The sequence below is a fragment of the Hakea prostrata genome, chromosome 11 (genome assembly GCF_041222555.1).
Source record: "Hakea prostrata isolate BN-2017 chromosome 11, UWA_Hpros_2, whole genome shotgun sequence".
NCBI lineage: Eukaryota > Viridiplantae > Streptophyta > Magnoliopsida > Proteales > Proteaceae > Hakea > Hakea prostrata.
Genome location: NC_142610.1, coordinates 12091593 through 12113446, shown reverse-complemented (window position 1 = coordinate 12113446; position 21854 = coordinate 12091593). Strand labels below are relative to the sequence as shown.

Genomic DNA, 21854 nt, shown 5'->3' with positions numbered 1-21854 from the left:
CCATTAATCGAAGGAAGAAATAGAAAATTGTTATGTTTTAACTTGATTTGGAAAATGGACCCGTAATAATATATTTTGATGGGTGATCTGAATCATCCGTTTGTGGAGATCTGATGTGAAAGTAGATGGTTTGGCTATAGGTTCAATCTGGAGCCCACCACTAATCTCAGTTTGTAGAGCGGGTGCGGAGGTGGAGCCTCTGCAATACAGTATGACCCAACCCGATGGGTTTACCTATTTACCCGATTAGATTATGTTTTTATGTATTTTATGCTCACCTACCACATTATTGAGACTTGGGATTTTTAATTAGGGTTTTGGGGAAGAATTCTTGTAACACCGATTTTTGCAATTGGTTGTGAGATCTCATTCTGTTTTTCTTTTATAGTAGAAAAACTTTTTTTCTTCGCCCGTAGACGTAGCGTACCACATCGATGTATAAACCACGTTAAATCTTTTTGTGTTTTTATTTTTGTTTATTCTTTGATTTGTTATTCCGTGGTGTTTGTTCTAACAAAAATAATCACCCTATTTCTTGAAACTAGTAAAATTTTATCATTAGTTGGTTTTGTAAGAGAACCAAATTAGTAGAGGTATAATGGTCTTTTCATCTTTTCAACTTGGGGTTCTAAAGAGTATGGGTGTACATTTCCCCCCCCCACATTTTTGGGTGATTTAGCTTGAACATCCAAGGTACGAAATATCGGACAATGTCACCATGTCAGTGACTGGCGACACCACCAACATGGCGACATTTCGCCGACATGTAGGTGACTTTTGGCTGAGGTGTCGATGAAAATTCGACCCTTGGTTTCAAGGGGTATTTAGGGTCATTTTGGCTTGAATTTTGTTGTGTAACATAATTTGGGGCCAATAAACACATTGGGAGCATTATTTTAACCTAATACATCACTTAATCTAAAGTTTCTGATTGGCACATCCCAAGATATATGCGGGCAAATTTGAAAGTTTGAAAAACTCATATAAAGTAATGTAAACATGTAAAGAAAACACAAATAAACAATTGGTGAAGAGAAGCATTAAAGTCTACAATTCATTATACAATTATGTTGAGTATGACTCATGCTTCACATTTTGTTGCCAATAGATACGGGGTCACTTTGGCAAAAATCGAATGAAAAATCAATCAAAAACCAAATGAAATTCTGTTAAATATGGTGAATTTCGCGAAATAACGTCGAAAAATCGGCGATATATCGTAGACATTTGATATATGTCATGTTGCTGGGGGAGTCGTGTCCACCCCCCAACGACAAGGCAATTTATCGCCCTGTGTTAGCAATGCCGACACTTTGTTCCGTGTGAACAACAACGATGCAACATTCACCATGATACTTGTTACATAATCATAGTTGTGGATTAAAATTCCTTATTGATATTTTTACCCCAAAAAAAAAATTATTCATATTAAATCCACCCAAAATACCCTCCAGTCTTGGGGAAGTCACTTGATCCTAGTGGGTAAACCATACTATAAGAGAAAGAAACCATACGTCAACAAAAAAAAAAAGAGTTAGAAACTTAGAACCCATATTAGTTTACCCAAAATGAAGAAAAAGCTAGAACCCATATTATAAGCCCACACATAATCCATGGGCTAGGCCCATTTCTCATAGGTCCATGAACTCATAGGCCCACAGAGTTCTTTTTTCCCTGGCTGATCAGACAAAGAAGAGATATTCTACCAAAAGAGAAAGGGAAAAAAGATAAAAAAAGAGAACTCAAAGCACTGACCACAAGCTCATCAGATCATGATTAAGGTAAAAAGCATGAACAAGAACCATATAACTTTCACATCAAGTGAAACAATCTCTTTCATCATTTACTCAGATGCAAATTGTATCCACCACTACCTAACAAGAAAGTATTACTTACCATGGAAGCCATTGCATCCAAATCTCATTTGAATCCCTCAAACCACCAAACCAGAGAACAAAAGATTACAACCCCAGTGACAATACTCAGATTTCCACAACAGAGATCTTTAACCCTTTTGTTTCTCTTGCTAATGATTTTAGCAATCAAAAGAAAACTGTTATTTCTCTGTAACTGTTCCTTTCATTCACTATAAGTACTTTACTTTCACATTGGAATTGTTGTGTTCCTCCACCTTCCTTGCCTACTAAAGAACAATCTCCCACTTGAAAATGATCTCTTCATGGCAGTGGGACTTATAACACAATGCAAGACACTTCTGATTCTGCTGCTAGACTTGCTGTCTTCTTCACCATTGCTTTGTTTCGATGATGATCCAACAACATTCTCTGTCTGAAACTGGTGAACCTCCATTTCTGAGTCAACACCTGGATTCATCACAAGCATATCAGCCATGGAGATGTGAGTTCGACATGAGTAGTGATCCATTGAAACTGAGTGTCTTATCTGTTGGGGACTTTCCTCTCTAATCTCAATTATAGTGTCACTCTCCTCCAATCCCCCAGAATGACTTGAATTCTGTATGGGGTTCTTGGGAACAGAATCTGATCTCCCCTGGCTATCCTCTTCTCCACCACTCCTTTCTGAGTGTTCTTCAGCTACTAGTGTATCATTCTCTCCCCGTCTTTCTCTTGAAGACCCATCTTCTGGGAAACTTTCATGAACTGGAGACAGTAATTGAAGTGGCAATGGATTCGCAATCACAATATTCGCACGACATAAAGGGCAATTAGAGTGAGCTCTTAGCCATGTATCAATACAAGTAGGATGAAAGGCATGGCTACACTTGGGTAACAACCTTAAGCTTTCATTCTCTTGAAATTCACTGAGACAAACAGAGCAATCTGTTCCTTCAATCAACCCATCTCCCTTCTTGTACTTGCAGAGTGTGATTGATTTGATTAAGGCCTCATCTAATCCCCTTGAAGAGATATGCCAAGGTTCAGCACTGCTTAATGAGTCCCTGTTCTCTTCAAATTCTTCATCTTCATCCTGATTTTCTGTTCTTCCTGAATCTATACCTCTACCACAATACTTAGAGATGAGGGTGTAGTAGCTTACAAGAAGGAAAATACTTGCTAAAATTCCTATGATCGCAATAACTAGAGGGGATAAGCTCGGGCCATCACCTTCATCTGAAAACTCATAAGGAGGGGGAGGAGGAAGGATGATGTAGCACCACTGAGGACAATATATACTGCAAAAACCTTGAGAACAGTCTTTAATGTTATCATATGGCACCCAAGATTGTGGGCTTCCAACAAACCCCATGGCTCTCTGGTACTAATTCCACTTGCACTTTGTTACATGATTTTCTTGTCACTGAGCAAGCAAGTAATTAATCCATTAACAAGAAGAAATTCAGGAGATGTAAGATATCAGTTAAGTCTAATTCATGATTTCCAGTGATCAATCAAATTAAACCCAAGAAGAAACTTGGGACCTCAAGAAACAACTAAACTATATAGCAGCAAATTCAAGCTAACTGAAAGATTAGGATGAAAAGTAAAATTGTAGAAATAAGAGAAAACTTTGTACCTGAGAGAGCTGTTCTTGCATGTGATTGCTGGGCTTTTAATTCATGATAAAATCCTTCAAGGGCTTTGGAGAAAATCTCCAATCTGAAATTGGATAGCACTAGAAGAGAGGGGGAGTTAGGAGGGAGTTCTTATCATATACATTAGTTGAAGAGACAAACAGAGGAGGAGAAAAGGGGTCCACACTGAGGTTTTAGATGGAAAGCAAAGCAAGTAAGAGATGGGTGCTGTTGATAGGTCTTCTTTTTCTTTTCTTTTCTTTTCTGCCCTTTCTTTAGCCTGTAAAACAATATTATTGGACAAGCTAGCCAGATGTAGGTGGAAGGAGCTGATACCATGATACAAGCTCCCATTTCTTTATATCTATATAAAATGAACCCTAAAATGACTTTTATAACCTCTTAAGAATATATTACTTTTGTAGAGGTAGATTACTTATTGGTAGCTTTAGAGAGGAGACACCCAAAAGTGAATTTAGATATCAGAGAGAGAATGGAGATATGATTGAAGTGGGTTTGTGTTGAAAACTAGGAATCAGTATTTGGTAACTAGAATACACCCTTTGCTCTGTTTCATGGGTTTTGTTCAGTAGGGCACTGGAGAGTGTAAATCAGATAGATGCTTAAGGGTATTTGGTCAGTGTAGTATGATAAACAAAAGGGGCTCTTCATCTGTTTTTAACTTTAGTGTGTTAAGTCAGAGAAGTTTCTTTCATGGAATAATGAGTCATTGAGTGTGAAAAACCGATTCTCAACTTCTTTGTCACTCTCCATCCATTGGACTAGCCAACCACCTGAAAACTTATGGAACACCCATCTCCCTCTCTCTCTCTTTTTGTTAAAATTATGGTGAGGTCTGAATTCTTGGAAATTGCAAGAACTGCCCTGAAATCGAGAGAGTCAAACAGTCAACCAAGAATCTTCTTAAATAAATTGGAAGATTCAGGTTCTGAGAAGGATATTATTTTATTGAAGAGCTTAAAGAGTATGTCGGCTACAAATATTTTTGTATCCTCTCACTGATGCCACAAATTCATGAGAGAGACATATCAGCTTTACAATGTAATAAGTTTTTCTAAAGTGATGTGCTGAAAGGTCAAGTGCAACTACCCAATTCTTAGCCGGCTACTAGTGGTAGGTGAGGGAAAAATCAGGTTGTTCGATTGTGATCAAATGGTCATAAATTTAATAACGAAAATGGTAGATACGAATTTTGAGTCATTTCAAGTAGACCCGGTCTAATCTCAGGTTCATCAAGTTAGGTTTTGGGTCCGACCTAACTTGCCTCTTGGTCTGAAAAATTAAATCTTGAACTGCCAATAGGGACAGATCAACCAAACAAGATAAAGAGAAATAGGAAAAGACAAGATCAAGTAGGGGTGGACCTAAACCCTGGTCCGGTCCATCTAGGACTCCTTTCGAGTTGTTCAAATTGTATTAGCTGCATAGAATGTCACATACTAGAGAGGACCCAAATCCAACGGGGAACTCACTCAAATGTGGTTTGAAGGCTAGGAACACAATTGACCTCGAAATTCATCATCTGTGACAATTTCTCTTATCATGGGCTCCTAGGAAGTTCGGATCCTCTACCCTCGAGGATAGAAGATAAAAGTATTTTGATTCCCACTTATCTTATCAATGTTCAGAATTGACCTTCATGATTGAATGTGTGGTGGAGGGTTAGAGGTTAGAGTAATAGTATGTTCGATACTCAAATCTTGATTCGCTCTTTAAATGGTGTTGACTTCTAATTTCCATCACATAATGGGCAAACCTTGAGTATGAATGGTCTCTTATGCTATCACTTTTAAAAGATATACCCACAAGAAAAGTTTACAATCCAAACATCATTGGGGACCATTCAAGCATAAAAGATAACACATTTAGCGATCAATATTTGTAACATTACATTAATGGTTGAGGTTCGTCAAGAATAAGGTTGTTTATTGTGATCAGTGGTCACAAATTTGAGGTTTTAGTTATACATAGGAATGCAAGTTTACTTAACCTTACATTGGCTCCAAACAAGGCCTTTGTTGAAATACCTTTGCCTTAAAGGTAGGTTAAGTTAAACTTGAAGATTCTAGCCCTAGGTCAAGGTAGAGGTGGCTAGCTAGCGTTGAGGACTCTAGGTGAGCCGGACCTTACCCTACCCGATTGTAAATTATATTATAAAATGTGTATTGATATTAATAGATAGGGTTGAGGTTGTTTCAATATCGTGATCTCAAACTATAATTGTGGTTCACCGACTATTCTACTGCGACCACCCTTTTATAATAATATGTATTTATCATATTTTAAATTTTTTTTATAAAACTAACAACTTTCTCCCCAGTCTAATCGAGCCATGTATGCATCTCCCCTCCGGCCCCAAATCCCTAGTAGGGTCCCTTAAATATGTATCATTCATATCAATTATGACTTCAAAGATAATAAAATTTGAAAACAGTTTTTTCAGAAAGGAATTTCGTCCATTATGATGTGACCCATAAGTAGATTCTGAGAGAGTCATTTTTATTATTAAATTCTTGCCCCAGTCCAATCAAACACTGAATATCATTGATGTTTAAGAAATTTTCTATCTTTTCCAAGTGGGTTAGAAGAATACAAGTGTGCTTAGTTTGCAGGATAAGGACCTGAGATCCAATTTTTAGGTGAAGATAAAGACCTGAAATCTGCTATAGATTTCTGTGCTTGGTGGGACAGAGATTCACCAATGGGTAAATGTCACCGACAATGAAAAGATTCCCAAAACTTTTAATGGTTGAAAATGCAATATGTAAGAGAATAAAGAAAGAGTCATTAGGTTAAAGGCATGAAACAACAAGATATGGGAAGATGAGTGAGAACTTACACCTGTATCTTATCCTAAAGCTAGCCTGGTTAGTTTCACTGCTTGCTGAGACCAATGAAATCAAAGGAGTTCTCTAAATCTCTCTTTAGACAAAGGTGTTGGTTATGTTTGTAATCAAGGGGTGATGAATTATATGAAGGCAATAAACTTTAAACTCAAATCTTTTAGGGAAGGTTGATTTTTCACCTTTCCATCACAAAAGTGAAAAGAAGCTAGTCATTTGCTGTACTAAAACTCTCAAATTGAACTCTTCCCTATTGAGCTCAGAGATGTTTCTCAGTCAAGTCAATCTAGTCTTACTAGACGGCTGCCGCCTTGAATAGAATGAATCTTTACGCGCTTGGAGGTTAATTAATGTATATAAGACATCCATATAGAATTCATTATCGATTAAAACCACCTTGGCGCAACCTAACTCAAGTAGGAGCCTAAAGCTATAGTGGGTCTTTGCTTGTTTGGGGGATTAATTGATACTTGAGAATAGTGATATTTGTTAGGAATAGCTTCTACAGCAATAGTTTGGTGGGGCGGGTCAGGTTTGGCATCTATGTCCCATGCCCACCAAAAAGTATGGGAGCCTTTGAACTCTTATTGCACTCAACTCTTAAATCTTATGGGTACCTATTAGGGATATTTCTAGAAAATCAATCAAAACCCTAGCTGCTACTTCATATCAAGCTTATACAGCTAGGGTTGCTTCCAAGAGTTCCACTTTTGATAGAAGTCCCACAGCTGATCAAACTTTCAAGAGTTCTACTGCTGTTAAAAGTTTCATAGTTGATCAGATACCAGTTATTACATACAAGAAGAACTCTACTAATTGGTACTCACAAAGACACTAGGCAACCCAAAAAAGACTTTGATATTGATCGGTACAAAACTCTAGTAAATATTTTATGTAATATAAAACACTTACTTTTCATGTAAACCAAAATACAGTAACTCTAGAGTCCTAAAATCACAACTACTAAGAGTTTTAAAACACTAAGGAGGACTCTGTTTTTCTATATACAGCTCCATACTAAATCATTGTAAATTAATGTGAAAATTATTATTGTGCTTTTTCACATGCACGCTCAGTCTCTCTTTCTCTCTCTCTTCTTCTCTCTTCAACTATTATTATATTTAAGAGTACCTCTTGTATTCACTATTCATGTATGGGAAGACTAATTTCTCTCATTTCCATGAAAACATATCTCAAAACTAAGAGTACCTGAATAGATAGCCATATGAGCTCCCTAATAATACTCCCAAAGAACAACAAACCCCTCTCCCTAGTGACAAGAATACTAGAGCCCACAAAGTGATTCTTACGTTTTCACTTTTTCTCTAAATAATTAGAACCGCGTAGCTTGGGGGAGTATATATCAAATTTAAATGACATTTAAGATAGAAAAGTCAGGGTAATGAGCACTGGGCCAAAAGATATATTATTTTGATGATGACATAAGATGATGATTAAGACACATCATTGGTCTTGATTTATCACACAAGTGACGTGGCAAGTGCCAATTGGTATGGGTCAATGAGTAGTATTATTCATAGAGTGACGTAAGATATATAGATATTAATTAAATAGGTTGGAAAACGTGGTTTGCTTGCTAACCACATTACATAATTGTTAATTATTTTGGTTGGTATGGTATATATGAAGGTGGTTGGGCAATTGGCTTATTAATTGATAGCGATGAAGACAATATAAGATATCCAAAGTCAAGCAAAAACAGATGTCATTGTTCGTATAAGCTCTTGTTATTAATGATATTTTTTCTTTTCTTAAAAAAATAAAATCAAGCAACAACAAAGAGAGAGCGCATGCCTCAAAATTTGTTCCATACCCCGGTGCAAAAAAAAATGAAAAATCCAATAAATACTCTTACTAAATCGAAGGACAAATTTTAAGATGGAGTGGTACGAAATTATTATTCAGGGTATTAAGCTTTATTCACCGTTAAGGCATTATGCAACAGAAGGTGATTCAACCTTAGTGGTAATTTTCGTTTTTTTTTAAAAAGGAAAATGGATCCTTTTACCTAGACATGCATCACATCTAAACATATAAATATTTGTAGAGGTGTAAGTTTGGCCATGATGATCTAAATATGATATACTTCTCTCTAAAAAACAAACAAGTTTGGTTCCGGTAACGCTAAGAAATCCTAATTTTCGGGTTTTCCTTTTGTTGGAGCTAGTGACGCCAACATCCTTACAAAATTGTGAAGAAACAAAGCATAGTGACAGAAGAATAATCAAACGAGGAAGAAATGCATCCAAGTGAAATCTGGGACTACATGATTTTTCCTTTTTTGTTAACTTCCCCTAATTCCTAAAGGGCTGGAATAACCCTATAAATTGGCTGCCACAAAGGAAGGGCATGGATTGATCTAATAGTCAAGATTGACAGGTAAACCCCATATAAACTAAGGGTCGCACATAGTAAATGTATCTGAATCATTTCAGCATGACGTTACTAGATGCTTAGAGTCACAAGTGTCAGTTTGGGGAGCTTCATCATCTTCAACTTCCAACTTTCGGAGATGGCTTCCCGATCGTGTGATTGGCCCACATGTAACCTAGTTCTGCAGGGGGAGAATCCGAAGGCTAAACAGTGTTTGGATGCATCAGTTACAAATTCAGAGCCTCAAGGTTGGACTAGGGATGAGGCAAGATAGCCTTGATTAGGGTTAGGGCCTAGTAGGCTGAGAGGTTTGACTGGGGCATCGCCTTAGTCCCAAACCATACCACCTTGTAAGTTATTTTTATTAAAGATAGGTGACAATACAACATTATGTATTGTGTTATTGTTTTGTGGTTAGGGTGAGGTTAGAGTTTGGACTAAGTGTCCTACTTGACCTGTGCCAGTCCTATAGGCCTAGGATAAGGGCAAGTATATTCGGGGCGTGGTTAAGGTTGGGAGTTTTACTAATAGGTTATTTTTGTTAAAAATAGGGCAACAATAAGGAATTATGAATTGTTTTGCTTTTTGTGTTTAGGGTAAGAAAACGGTCAGGGTCGACCTTGGACATTTGGGACAAGACCAGGGTTTTGAAAGACCCTACCAAAGTTGATCCTGTAGTGGCTAACCAAGTATTTTACCATGTTGTTTTGGAGATAAGGAAATGACTCCGTCAACACTAGCCTATAAAAGATGGTTAGAAGGTGATGGAATGTCTCCAACATTCTACATCATCTACCATGGCCCCTACAGAATTACATCCACATTTCTACTCAAGAAAACAAAAAGTTACATCTATAGTCTTACACACAATAAAAAATAAAACAAAATTGCATCCCAACTTGGAGCATGAAGACGTTATTATTTTTTTTTTTGGTAAATGAAGACGTTATTTTAGTGTATAAGAAAAGAAAAACTTTTGTGGATGACCTTGTACCACAAAATAACTTTTCATGGCCTTTCCTTAATGACCCTCCATATCATTGATTAGAGAATAATCTGGGAATCCCGGCATTGTGGGGGCTGGTGGTGCTTCTGTAATGAACATGCCCAGGTCGTAGTAACTATTTTCCAAAGGTTCATTGACATCTCAACACTAATTTTGAAGTCGAGTTTGAAGCCTTTAGTTGGGTTAGAGATTGATAGAGAAATTCTCCTTTAAAAAATCTGGGTGGAATATGAATCAGCAGTGGTGATATACCTAATATAAAGAAAGAAGCCTCTGTGGTTTATGTTCAAACGACCGTGGGTTTTGCAAGCCAGAAGATTCTCATTAGCCAGAGCTTAAAAAAGTGAAGAACAAAGGCAATTACAGTTGGGCACAATCCTGTATGATTTTCTGATCCCCCCATTTCTTCTAGCCACTTTGAACGACCTCCATTGATGAAAGATTCTCTTCTTTTAAGAATTCAACTTTGTCTTAAAAATATAATAATCTTTTCCCACCTAGAATGTTCAAATCTGTCAAATTGTGAGAAATTTGAGGTTAGCCATTAGCCAATAAGATTTCTTCCGAACTGTACAGAGACTGAAACATCGCAACCTAGAGAAACTAAAGCCCTATGTTTTTAAGAGCTTCACGGAAACCACTCAATGGAAGTCAGGCAGCTTAATTTGACTCGCTGAGCACTGCACCTTTCATAGATAAACCAAGGAGGAGGTTTTTAATATTTGAGTTACATCCAGATTTCGGTTTTGCTCTTAATACTCTTTCTTTTGAGCGTGTACCATATCTGCTATTGGGTTATGGTGAGTTTGGATGTTGTGGGTGCAACTATTGTTGTAGTATAAATGATGGTGATTCTAACATAGTGTAGATATTATAATTTATATTTTTTTGTTAGAATTTATTTTAGACATAGGCAAGAATTATATAATAATAATATATATTAGAGAAAAATACAATATTAGTAATCGAAGAACCGCTTACTTAGAATTTCTTCACAAACCAATCTATAAAGTTTGTCAAACAAACTGTTCGTATCCAACCAAATCTCCATAGAGATAGAAATCAAGCTCGCCAAGAGGCTGGTACATTGATTAGTCTCTCTTTCTTTATATTAATACAGATGACCTTTTAGCGAAAAAAGATATTTGAGTTATACCAACCACCAAGATGCATTTTACTCCTATCCTTTGAGGATGATTTCAGGGGTTGTGTCCAAACCCCACATTAGAGCTTCAAACTCCATCTCAGAATTTGCCCACCTTAATGGACTTCTCTCCCAAACAACAATGGATCTGAATAATTTAAGTTCTTATGACGAGATGTTTTAATTGGGATATGAGATGTTTATGATCAATCTCACCTTGTAGTCTCCATGGTAAATGTAGAAACATAGGAATAATAATAATACACATAATGGAACTGCAAATACTTAAAATGAGGAAGAAGACCGATTAAAAAAAGAAAGAACAAATTACATTTGCACCCTTATGTTAGTAAACAATTATATTTAAACCCATATAATTTATTTTATTATGTTTACCTCCTTTATGTTTTAAATAATATAACAACCTTACCCCTATTGTTACAATAATAAGGTTTAAGTGATGAGTCAGCATGTATTATATTTATAGAATTTTTATATTTCTTTTGCGTATTTCAAACCCTTCAAAAAAAGAAACGTCATTTTTTTTTTAATTTTATAAGATTATTATGATGGTGTTTTTTACTGGAAAAAAATCTTTTTCTAATTAGTTTGCTAAAAAATCTCCTACGAAAAGGTCAATTCAACCTAAAAATTCATTAACTTTTATGTTTATTCTTCTAAACTTATATTAAGCCTTAGGGTAAATATGTCTTTTTCATATTTGTGGCTAACGGTGTTCGGTACAATGGGACATTTGTAATAGAATCACAGGGTATGTAAACATAATTGTTTGCAAACTCAAAAGGTGTAAATGTAATTTGCTCAAAAAAAAGTTAAAAACAAGAAAATTACATAAAAATGATCCATACAAGATCATCATAAATATAAAGCAAAGATGATAGGAGCTGCCACAGCAGATGCAGATTAGAAAGCTTCCATCACCGACCCCAAAATCACCTTATATAGGCTAGGGGAAATGGAGTCTCGTATAAAAAACTACAAAGTAAATATTCTGCAAAGGATATATCAATGAAACCACATTTAACTCCTAAAAAGTAAACAGACAAGTTAAAACCTGCAGAATAAAAGTTGAGCACTCCAGCCTATCCAAAAGAATTTTCTAGATAAGAAATCCATGCATATAAAAATTAGATCAATCACCAAATCTGCTTTGCCACCTTTCATTGTATAATGAAAGAGTTTCCACTCTCTACAATCTCAATCACAATTTATGTTAGTATTATTATTTTTTCTTACTAAAAGATCATTTGTATTAATAAGTGAAAATGTACACTAGTGAAAAATAATATCAGATTACAAAAAATCTTTATCTATTTCCGTAATATTTTTTTCACACAAACTCGTTGGTTACTGATCATAACAAGAGGCACACAAATAATACTTGAATCCGGAACTGCTCATGCTATTTTCTTTTTTTGGGTAAACAATAATTTATCTTAAGTAAGAAAATACACAGAATTGGTGGAAAGTTAGGAACACATGAAAGAAAAAAATCATACAATTTCGCACTTAGCACAGCCCTCTGTTCTCTTTTACTGTAACCTAAAGCTAGGCAACTCAAGCACATCTCTCTCAATCTCTTGCAAAATGGTAGCTGGCCACCCATCAATCTGGCTTGTGGTTCCGAACCTTGCTGCTGTTTGCATTCCATGTAACAATGGGATATATTTCATTCAATAGAGTTGAGATTGCCTGTCTCCCACCGCTGAAGGATACACCATGGAGTACTTTGCTGCTGCTGCTGCACCAGGTAGACCACATCTTTTATCGATATGCATAACAATGGCCACAGAGGTGTAACTTTTGGTCGGGCAGTAGAGATTGAATAACACGATCAGGTTCATATACACGAATTATATAAAGGATAAATTTCACCTGATGGTTTAGACCCATCAGGTTAAGATCATAAACTTGATGTCTTTCCCTGATTTAGTATGAAAACAGATGCTCACTTCAATTAAAGATATGGAGTTCGAGAGATATTTCTGAAGGCGCATGGGAAAGAAAATTCTGGGTTACATTGGAAACATTAAGACTTGAACCAGGTTTGCCTTTGTATGGTTTCTACCATATTGGAAACCTTTAGTGGATTACTTTGTGATGGACGTGGTGAAGCAGGAGTTGGAGGTAGTGGCTAATGAGGTACCAGTGTTATCAAAAATGGCTGGATCTCTTAACCAGTTAGCCAATACCACCAGTAGATTAGAGAGCTTCCAACACTCCAAAACCCCCTTGTATAGCCAAGGGCAAATGGAGTTCCTAGACACTAGCAGGTGTAAATATTCTGCAAAAATCAATAAAATCAGAATTAAATTAACTCCTAACAATAATTAACAGAAGAGTTAAAACTCACAGAATAAAAGATGAGCAGTCTAGCATATTCTAAAGAATTCTCTAGATAAGAGATCCATAGAGGCTTAGAAAAAAGCAAACAAAATTAGATTTAACATGCAAGACTGAAAATTGTTGTCGGACTTGCTGGATTGGTAGTAGAGAACAACAAGGTTATCCTCATTCATATTTTATTTGGATAAAAAGAAATGCAAGGAGGTTAGATAGAATAGTGAGGAATAAGACCCTTCCTGGATTCTCTTTAATGGAAAATATCAAGAAACAAATACAAGAGAAAAAAAAAACAAACCTTTTTTCTTCTGGTAAATCATTGATCCGATAAGCTGTTGAAGAGCAGGCTTAAACATGCATTTCACCTTAAGGTGCATTCTTATCCTTTAATGGACTTCTTCCTCCAGGAACTGAGAGTCCCAGAAATAGAATAGTTTCAGATAAATGGGAGAGACAATTCTATTGAAATATGCAATAGTTTAAGGTCAATTCACCACCTACTGATCTCTATGGTTAAAATATAAAATTGGGTAAGAGGTAAAAGAGGGGGGAGGGTTATCAAGATGATTCTTAATTATTTTGATGTTGAGCCTTCAGAAAAAAGAAAGAACAGACAATAAATTAGCTAAAAGTACCATAAGAATTGAAGAGACACAAGGGAACTTCCTCTAGATGAACCAAGGATGGTAAGGGCTATTATGTAGAGAATGATGACCCTCCATAACTCATAACCACATTTTATAGCTAGGTTGGATGGAGTAATTCATGTACCCCAAAACAACGATCCGGATTCCGAAACAACAATCCGGTCTCCAAAACAACGATCTGGATTCAGAAACAACAATCCGGACTCCAAAACAACGATCCGGACTCCAAAACAACTTGGTAAAATTAATTGATTAGCTACAATTAGGTATGTAATTTTAATTTTACTAATAAAAAGTATGTATTTACAAAATAACCATGTTATCTTTACTTGAACTCCACGTATTACATTCTATTGAGGTTCACTTGTAGACAAACACCAAAAAATTTTGAGTACTCACATTTACTATTCACAAAACACTTAACAATCTTGTATTCTGCAATGAAGAATCATGTTGCTTGCCAAAATGCCCAAAGCCATATTCCAAAATAGACAGCAGGAGATTGCAAGAATGCCCATTAAGACTCCCTAGTAGAAAAATATATTGTTGTAGTTTCCTCTGAATTAACAAATTCCTTGACAAGTTCCATTGCATTACAGCTGAAGCGCTTAGTTGGTGAAATTGCCATGCAGCTTTGGATAGTATCCTTCAATTCATGTACTATGGTAGAGCCAATGTCTGGTCATCCACTAGCAGATGCTCAGCATAAATAAGCTTCTAGTGGAAAATAGGGATGCCACTCATGCATTCCACCATTGATTTAACATTAGAAATATCAATGGTGTACACCATCTTCACTTCAAGCCTCATGCTCTGCCCACAAGCTTTTTTCACAGAGATATTGTCATCACACCTCTTGGGTTAAAATCAATTGCAATATTACTTCATTCTGGATATGGTTAGCAGCAAGAGTCCAATTCTCTTCCAGAATCGATGAGGGTGAAACAATGATTTGTTACGCACTCTTGTTCTTGAATCATGGCTTTGATGTTTTGGACGAAATCCTGGGATCTACTTTCAGTTCTATTGGTTGTCCGATTTGCTAGTAGCCTAACAAATAGTTTCATTCCAACTGCAATTTCAATAAACAAATTAAAGGTCGAGTCCTTATGATGCCACAATCAAAAATTAGAGAGAGAGAGAGAGAGAGAGAGAGAGAGAGAGAGAGAGAGAGAGAGAGAGAGAGAGGACCTTTGGGAGGTGCAACAGGATTGCACTGTATGGGTTTATACTATCTGGAAATAACCAGCAGGACCACCGCTCGGAAGTTGAAGTCGGTCCAAAATCTTGTCCGAGAGAGAGAGAAAGATATAACACTAACCTCTGAAGGAAAAAGAACTTTATAAGGATAGGGAGTATTTCAACACACACAGAGAAAAATAGAGTAAGTCCTAATTGAGAGAAAGTATAACATAAACATACCTCGTTCCCCTGGTAAATCATTGATCCAATTTTCGCGTGCATCTTTCACAACATTGATTAACTGAGAACAAAATTTTGTAATTATTTCAATGCATAGCTTTATGTTAGGGAAGACTATGAAAAAAAAAATTAGGATATGTTAAATTATAGAAGTCAATACCATATAACTATATTGAAAGGCATGTGATATATCTTAACCAAATTTTGAATCAATCATAAGTACAGTATGATAACTAATGAAAAGGATTGCCTCAATTTAAGTTTGCCTCTAATTTGTCTACAGTGAAATGATCATAAGTAATTTGGTATAGAAGTAAAATCCGAATCTTCAACTACATACTTTCTATAGCAATTCCCTTCTTTCTACAATTGTTGCTTCGACCAATTCAATGGGAACCCTAATTTCCGTTAAATTAAAATAATCATAATAGTTTCCCCCTTTATATCTGTGATGAAAGGGTAATGATAAAGGGAAAAAGAAGAGAGAGAAAAGAAAGAAAAGAGAGAGAGAGAGAGAGAGAGAGAGAAGGATATGAAAGAAATTCAAATCAATTTCATAGGATGAAATGTTGGATTAAACATTCACTTCAATTTAAGACAATTCCACCTACACTAATAGATTTCTTCCTCTTAAAACTAACCAACAACAACAACAACAATAAACTAATTTAGGTTCAATGGTAGTCATTCCTATTGGGATATGAAATAGTTCAAGATCAACCCCACCTTGTAATCTCCAGGGTTACTTTTGAAAACTAGAATGATAAAACAAATATTAGAAAAGTAAATACCCAAAATGATTATTACCTTGATCCAACAGCCTGAGGAAGAAAAAGAAGCGTAAAAAGAGGAGATTGACAAAAGTGATACATCTCCAGGAAAGTTTGCATCAACAATGAGTTCAATCTGTGAATTAATAGAACGTTTTACCCCCAATTCCATTTAGCTTTAAACTATCTGCAACACAATACAATCTTAGGCAACTTAATACAAAAGTAGAATTTGATCTACATCTGCTTAAATTTCTTGAGGACAATAATACACAATTGCTTTTTTTGAAGTTCATAGAACAAGATTGGAAAATGAAATGCATAAAATGAGTCTTACCTTGGTGTGGAAGCCTAAGGAAGAAAGCATACGACACACAAAAAGAGAGATCGACTTGAATTAAGCCTCAAAAGAATGGAGGAGCCATAGCAGATCTTCATCAATATAAGGAAAAGATGGAGCCGCCATAGAAGATCTAGATTTAGATTTAGAGCATCACCGCTATCTTGTTTAGGTTAGGGCAAACAAGTCGTTCCCTCACCTCAACCCATGGGAATTACTTATTTAGCCACTTGCATATTAGTATTTACATAACTAGCCACTTTGCCTTTATGTCAACTAGGAGTGAAATAGGGTTGGATTGGTCTAATTGACCCTGTTTTTGGGCTTAGTTAGACTTGTTAAGCATTGATTGACCCTGACAAACTTTGAGTAACCCCATTTAGCATTGAAAACCTGTGTATGAAAGAAAAAAAAATTAAAGAAAATGCACCTTAGGGAACATTTTCAATGACTAGAAAGCTATAGTGTGGAAAGTCACTATTAAATCATGGCAGTACATCATGATTAAGTTCAGAGTTGGATTGGGCCGTGTTGGGCTGTGCCAAGGCAACAGTCCCTACAGCCTAATCCAAGGTGGGTTTAAGCCCCGGTCATCAGCATACCCTACCCAGCATTTACACTGTACCTAATGACAATAAAATGACCACCTATTCAAATAGTACGTTCAGCAACCTTAGGTACTAAAAGCAATTTACCCCATCATTTGAGGCCATAAGATCCAGTGCACTCAAGGTTCCAAGTGCATTGCCCAAGGTTTTATACAGTGACTAGCAAAATATTGGGTGTTCAAGAAATTCTTTAATTACTCTACTGGATTGCATCTAAGGACCCCGTATGCATTAGGGCATTAAACAACTGCGTACCTTTGCATGCATTTCCGTTAATTATGTATCTTGGTGAAGGAAAAAGACCCAGAATCATGTTCTTCTTGACCATATCTTATAAGTTCTCGCTGAACACGACATCTCAATACAATTACATCTTCATCATGCTCCTATAAAAGTCCATTACATGTGATTCCTACTTATTTTATCTCAAAATTTTGTTAGAAGAGCTTGTAAACTCAAATTAATTGCAACCTATGAGAAAACCAATACTCCATATATTTGCCTAGGGGAGTACATGGCTTTAAATAGGAATACTAGAAGGGGAAAGAATACTACAAAGAACGCGAACATTTAATTTTATGACTGTCATCTACTACAAGAAAAGGTTAGTGACAATAATTATATTGCATTATCGACGTTTAATATATTAAAATAATTACAACTAGATTCTTTATGCGATAAAAAGCCAAAATCAAGGTTTTTTAGGCAACTCATAGTATGATTAAACTCTTCAATTCAACTCCATATGAGGGTAACTAACTAAAAGTTGCAGGCGTAATATGAGTTCAACCCTTTTTGGATTTGGTTGAATGGAGGATCTCGCATTGTTTTCATGAAGCAAATCTTATTGTGGATTTTCTTGTGAAATCTGCAGCTAAGGATTAGACTTCCACCTCTATTGGAAAGTGACTGGAAATATATAGAAGAAGTTACAATGGGATGCTATGGAGCTCCCAAGTTTCAGGTTCAATAAGACTATGGAATATTGTTTTCTGCTTTATCTTTAGTCATGAGTTCATTATGACTGCCCTCTTATATAATTATAAAATTACTATTGTCCCTTGACTTCTAATGGTGTTCATGGCATTATTGGAATCACCATCTCCATATATTATTGTATTGATTTTTGAAGCCGGGATTATTGTATTGATATGATTATTAGATAAAAATTGATATAACATTGTTAAGTGATTGTTTAGGTTAGATGTGCAATGCCCATTTTTCCTTTCATACCTTTGGAGCAGAAGTGAAGTGTGACTTCTCATACCTTTGAAGCCCCTCAAACAAAAGTGTTTTGTGTTCTTTGATGCTTCCGGTAAAGTTGAGCTGTTCTCATTCAACTAGGTATGATTTGTTTGGTTAATTGAATTGCAATTCAACTCAGCCCAATCTTTTCCTTTATCCATTGGATACATATTCCTAATATGATACAAAACATTTCTTAAAATCATGCAACCACACAATACTCGATATTGATACTTTAGACTTTGCTCTCTAATATTTAAGGTAAATATCGTACATTTTTTTTCTTTTCTTTTTCGATAAAATAAACCACTTTTAGGTAATATTATGACTTCCAAATTTAGAGGGCTTAAATGATCATAAGAGATTCCTCTCCAGATGGTACATGCATTTAGATAACATGCATTGACTGATTGCTCTATTTATCGAAAGTTTCTTCTTTCTTTGAAATATAGTACATAAGTTCCAAAGTCATAGAGGATTTGCGTAAGAGGACTAAAGGGCACTCAGTTGATATTGCCTGATAGGGGAGAAGTGACGAAGGGCTGTGTCCATTGGAAGTTACGTATCTTATTTACTTTTTTTTCCCCCTTCTATAATACATATTACATATTTATAGTTACAAGAGTCCTGCTCAACATTAATATTGGACTCTAACTCAAGAGTTTGAATTACTCAAGTTATCTCTTTGTGTTTGGTATGAACTGTGTCTTGTGTGTTTGAGTGCAACTCTAAGTCTGATCCACTTGTGGATAAGATGTAATTTGCTGGAGTCTCTTGAGTAGTTGAGTTTGAGTCTGGTTCTTGAAGTTTTGCACGCATGGAGGTAGTAGAGTTTGAGGGGAGTTCTTGAAGACTTTCGCGCATGGAGTAGTGGTGGCTAGGACAACCCTAGATTCTGCTATGGTTGCCTGTGATTTTCCTGTTTTGCCCTTAGACTGCAAAATACCATTATTATCCTTAACACGCCCCCTCAAACTCAAGGGCGAAGATGAGACCTTGAGATTGGACAAAAGAGTACTGAACCATTGATACGATAAAGGATTTGCAAAGATATCTGCAAGCTGATCCTTAGTTGATAGATACCGAACTTGGAGATCACCCTTGGCAATCTTATCCCAAACAAAATTAAAATCAATCTCCATGTGTTTAGTACGTGCATGGAAGACAGGATTGGCTGTAAGATATGTGGACCCCACATTATCACACCAAAGAATAGGAGCAGAAGGCAAATAAACCATTAACTCTATTAACAAAGATTGTAACCAAGTGAGTTCAGCAGCCACATTTGCTAGGGCTCGATATTCTACCTTAGTACTACAGCGAGCTATAGTTTGTTGCTTCTTAGAACTCCAAGAGATAAGATTGCAACAGAAAAAGATAGCATGGCCACCAATAGATTTTCAATCATCAAGGCAACCGGCCCAGTCAACATCAGAAAAAGCCAATAAAGAATTCATAGATCGATGATGAACAAAAATGCCATTAGAGGAAGTTCCTTTTGGGTAGCGTAAGATGCGCTTGATGGCAGATCAATGATCAACAATGGGAGAGTGCATGAATTGACAAACTTTATTAACTGCAAATTAAATATTAGGCCAAGTCATAGTTGCATACTAAAGAGCACCAACGATGCTCTGATAAAGAGTAGGATCCACCATTAATTCACCAGTAAACTTATTGAGTTTGTCAGTGACGGAGGCAGGAGTAGAGATAGGCTTGCAAGCAGACGTATTTGTACTCTTAAGAAAAGTGTTGAATATACTGATGTTGAGAGAGATGAAAGCCATCATGAGATTGAGTGACAAACATGCCCAAAAATAATGAAGAAAGCCCAAGTCCTTTAGGGAAAAAACAAAGCCAAGATCACTGAGGAATCGGGCCAATAAAGCATCAGAACTTTTAGTCAGAATAATACCATCAACATATACCAGAATAAACATAGTGCTAGCAAATCCAAAAAAATAATAATAATAAAGAGGTGTCAATCTTAGAGCCAATAAACCCATATTTAACCAGAAATGAGCTAAGCCGGTTGAACCAAGCACGAGGAGCCTATTTTAAACCATAAAGAGATAGGTGAAGTTTCCAAACATGGTTAGGATGAAGGGAGTCAGTGAAGCCAGGTGGTTGCTTCATATATACAATTTTATGCAAAAACCCATGAATGAAGGTATTTTGAATATCCAATTGGTGAATAGACCAAGACTGAGATATTGCAAGAGCCAAGACTAGACGAATGGTAGTTGGTTTGACCACCTAGCTTAAGGTTTAATGATAGTCAAGGCCTTCCTATTGATTAAAACCCATAGCCATTAAGCGGGCTTTGTCTCTTTCAATAGAACCATTTGCCTTTCGCTTGACTCGAAAAACCCATTTACATCCAATGACATTATGAGAAGAAGGAGGAGGAACAAGAGACCAAGTACCATTCTTCAAAAGTGTATAGTGAGGGTATTTGTTGGCAATAGTAAAGGAAGTAGGTTCAATGTGGGTGTGATCAATTTGGGTGAGAAGAGCCCTAGGGTTTACTTTTGATCTAGTGATCATGGGATGAGTTTTTTGTGAAGGTTGGAAAGTGATGGGTGGCAAAGTAGCCTGGGAGTCAAAGGGTAGGTCAACAACTAGACGAACAAGAGAGAGAGGCTCGGCCAAGGGAGGTGGGGAGGGAGAGGATTCAGCCAAGGGGGTGTGGGAAACCCTAAAAACATGGGGACTAAGAGAAGAAGCCACGGGGGAGGAGGTGTGGGACCCAATGGGAGAAGTTGGGGTGAAGGATTCTCCAGGGGAGTTCAACTGAGGTGGGGCTCCTAAAATTGAGGGAATGGGGTTAGGGTTTTCCACTAAATAAGGTGGAGACCCTAAAATGGAGGGAAGTGGTGGTGGGGTTAGGGGAGGGAGTTACCTCACTAGCAAGGAAAGGAAAATTTTTTTTCATCAAATATAACATGTCAAGAAATAAAGAGTTTTCTTGTAATAGGATTAAAACACTTGTATCCTCTATGACAAGAACTATATCTCAATAAGACATCTAGTTCAAACCAAAATTCCAGCTTATGTTTATTATACGGTCTCAAATATCGATAACATGTACAATCAAAAATCCTCAAAGAGTCATAATTAGGCTAAACTTCTAACAATTTGAAATATGAAGAGGAATGTTTCAGCACTGGAGTAGGCAAACGATTAATTAAAAAAGCTGCAATTTCAAAGGCATGCATCCAAAACTTTTTAGGGCAAGAAGCACGAGCTAATAAAGTTAATTCAGTTTCCACAGCCGATGATGGCGCTCAACAGCACCATTCTTCTCATGAGTATGAAGACAAGGGAGCCTATGTTCAATATGACACTATTGAAGAAAAGTGGAGACAGTTCTATATTCACCTCCCCAATCACTATGAAAATGCTTGATTCTTCGAGAAAAGAGATTTTCAACAATCAACTTAAATCTCTTAAAAATACCAAGTACCTCAAATTTAACAGTCATAGGATAAAACCAAATAAATTTGCTAAAATAATCCACAAAAATCACATAATATCGAAACCCCTCAAGGGACTCC

The 21854-nt window shown here is 36.4% G+C and overlaps 1 protein-coding gene across 1 annotated transcript; it reads right to left on the bottom strand.

Moving 5' to 3' along the window:
* Positions 1–1306: 1306 nt before the first annotated feature.
* LOC149000150 (RING-H2 finger protein ATL52-like) lies at positions 1307–3798 on the bottom strand. Its single transcript, XM_089140969.1, has 2 exons — positions 3496–3798; positions 1307–3279 (listed from the first exon to the last, which is right to left on the bottom strand). Exon 2 carries the CDS (start codon positions 3226–3228, stop codon positions 2104–2106), a length of 1125 nt encoding a protein of 374 aa, XP_088997095.1. The 5' UTR covers positions 3229–3279; positions 3496–3798; the 3' UTR covers positions 1307–2103.
* Positions 3799–21854: the final 18056 nt, after the last annotated feature.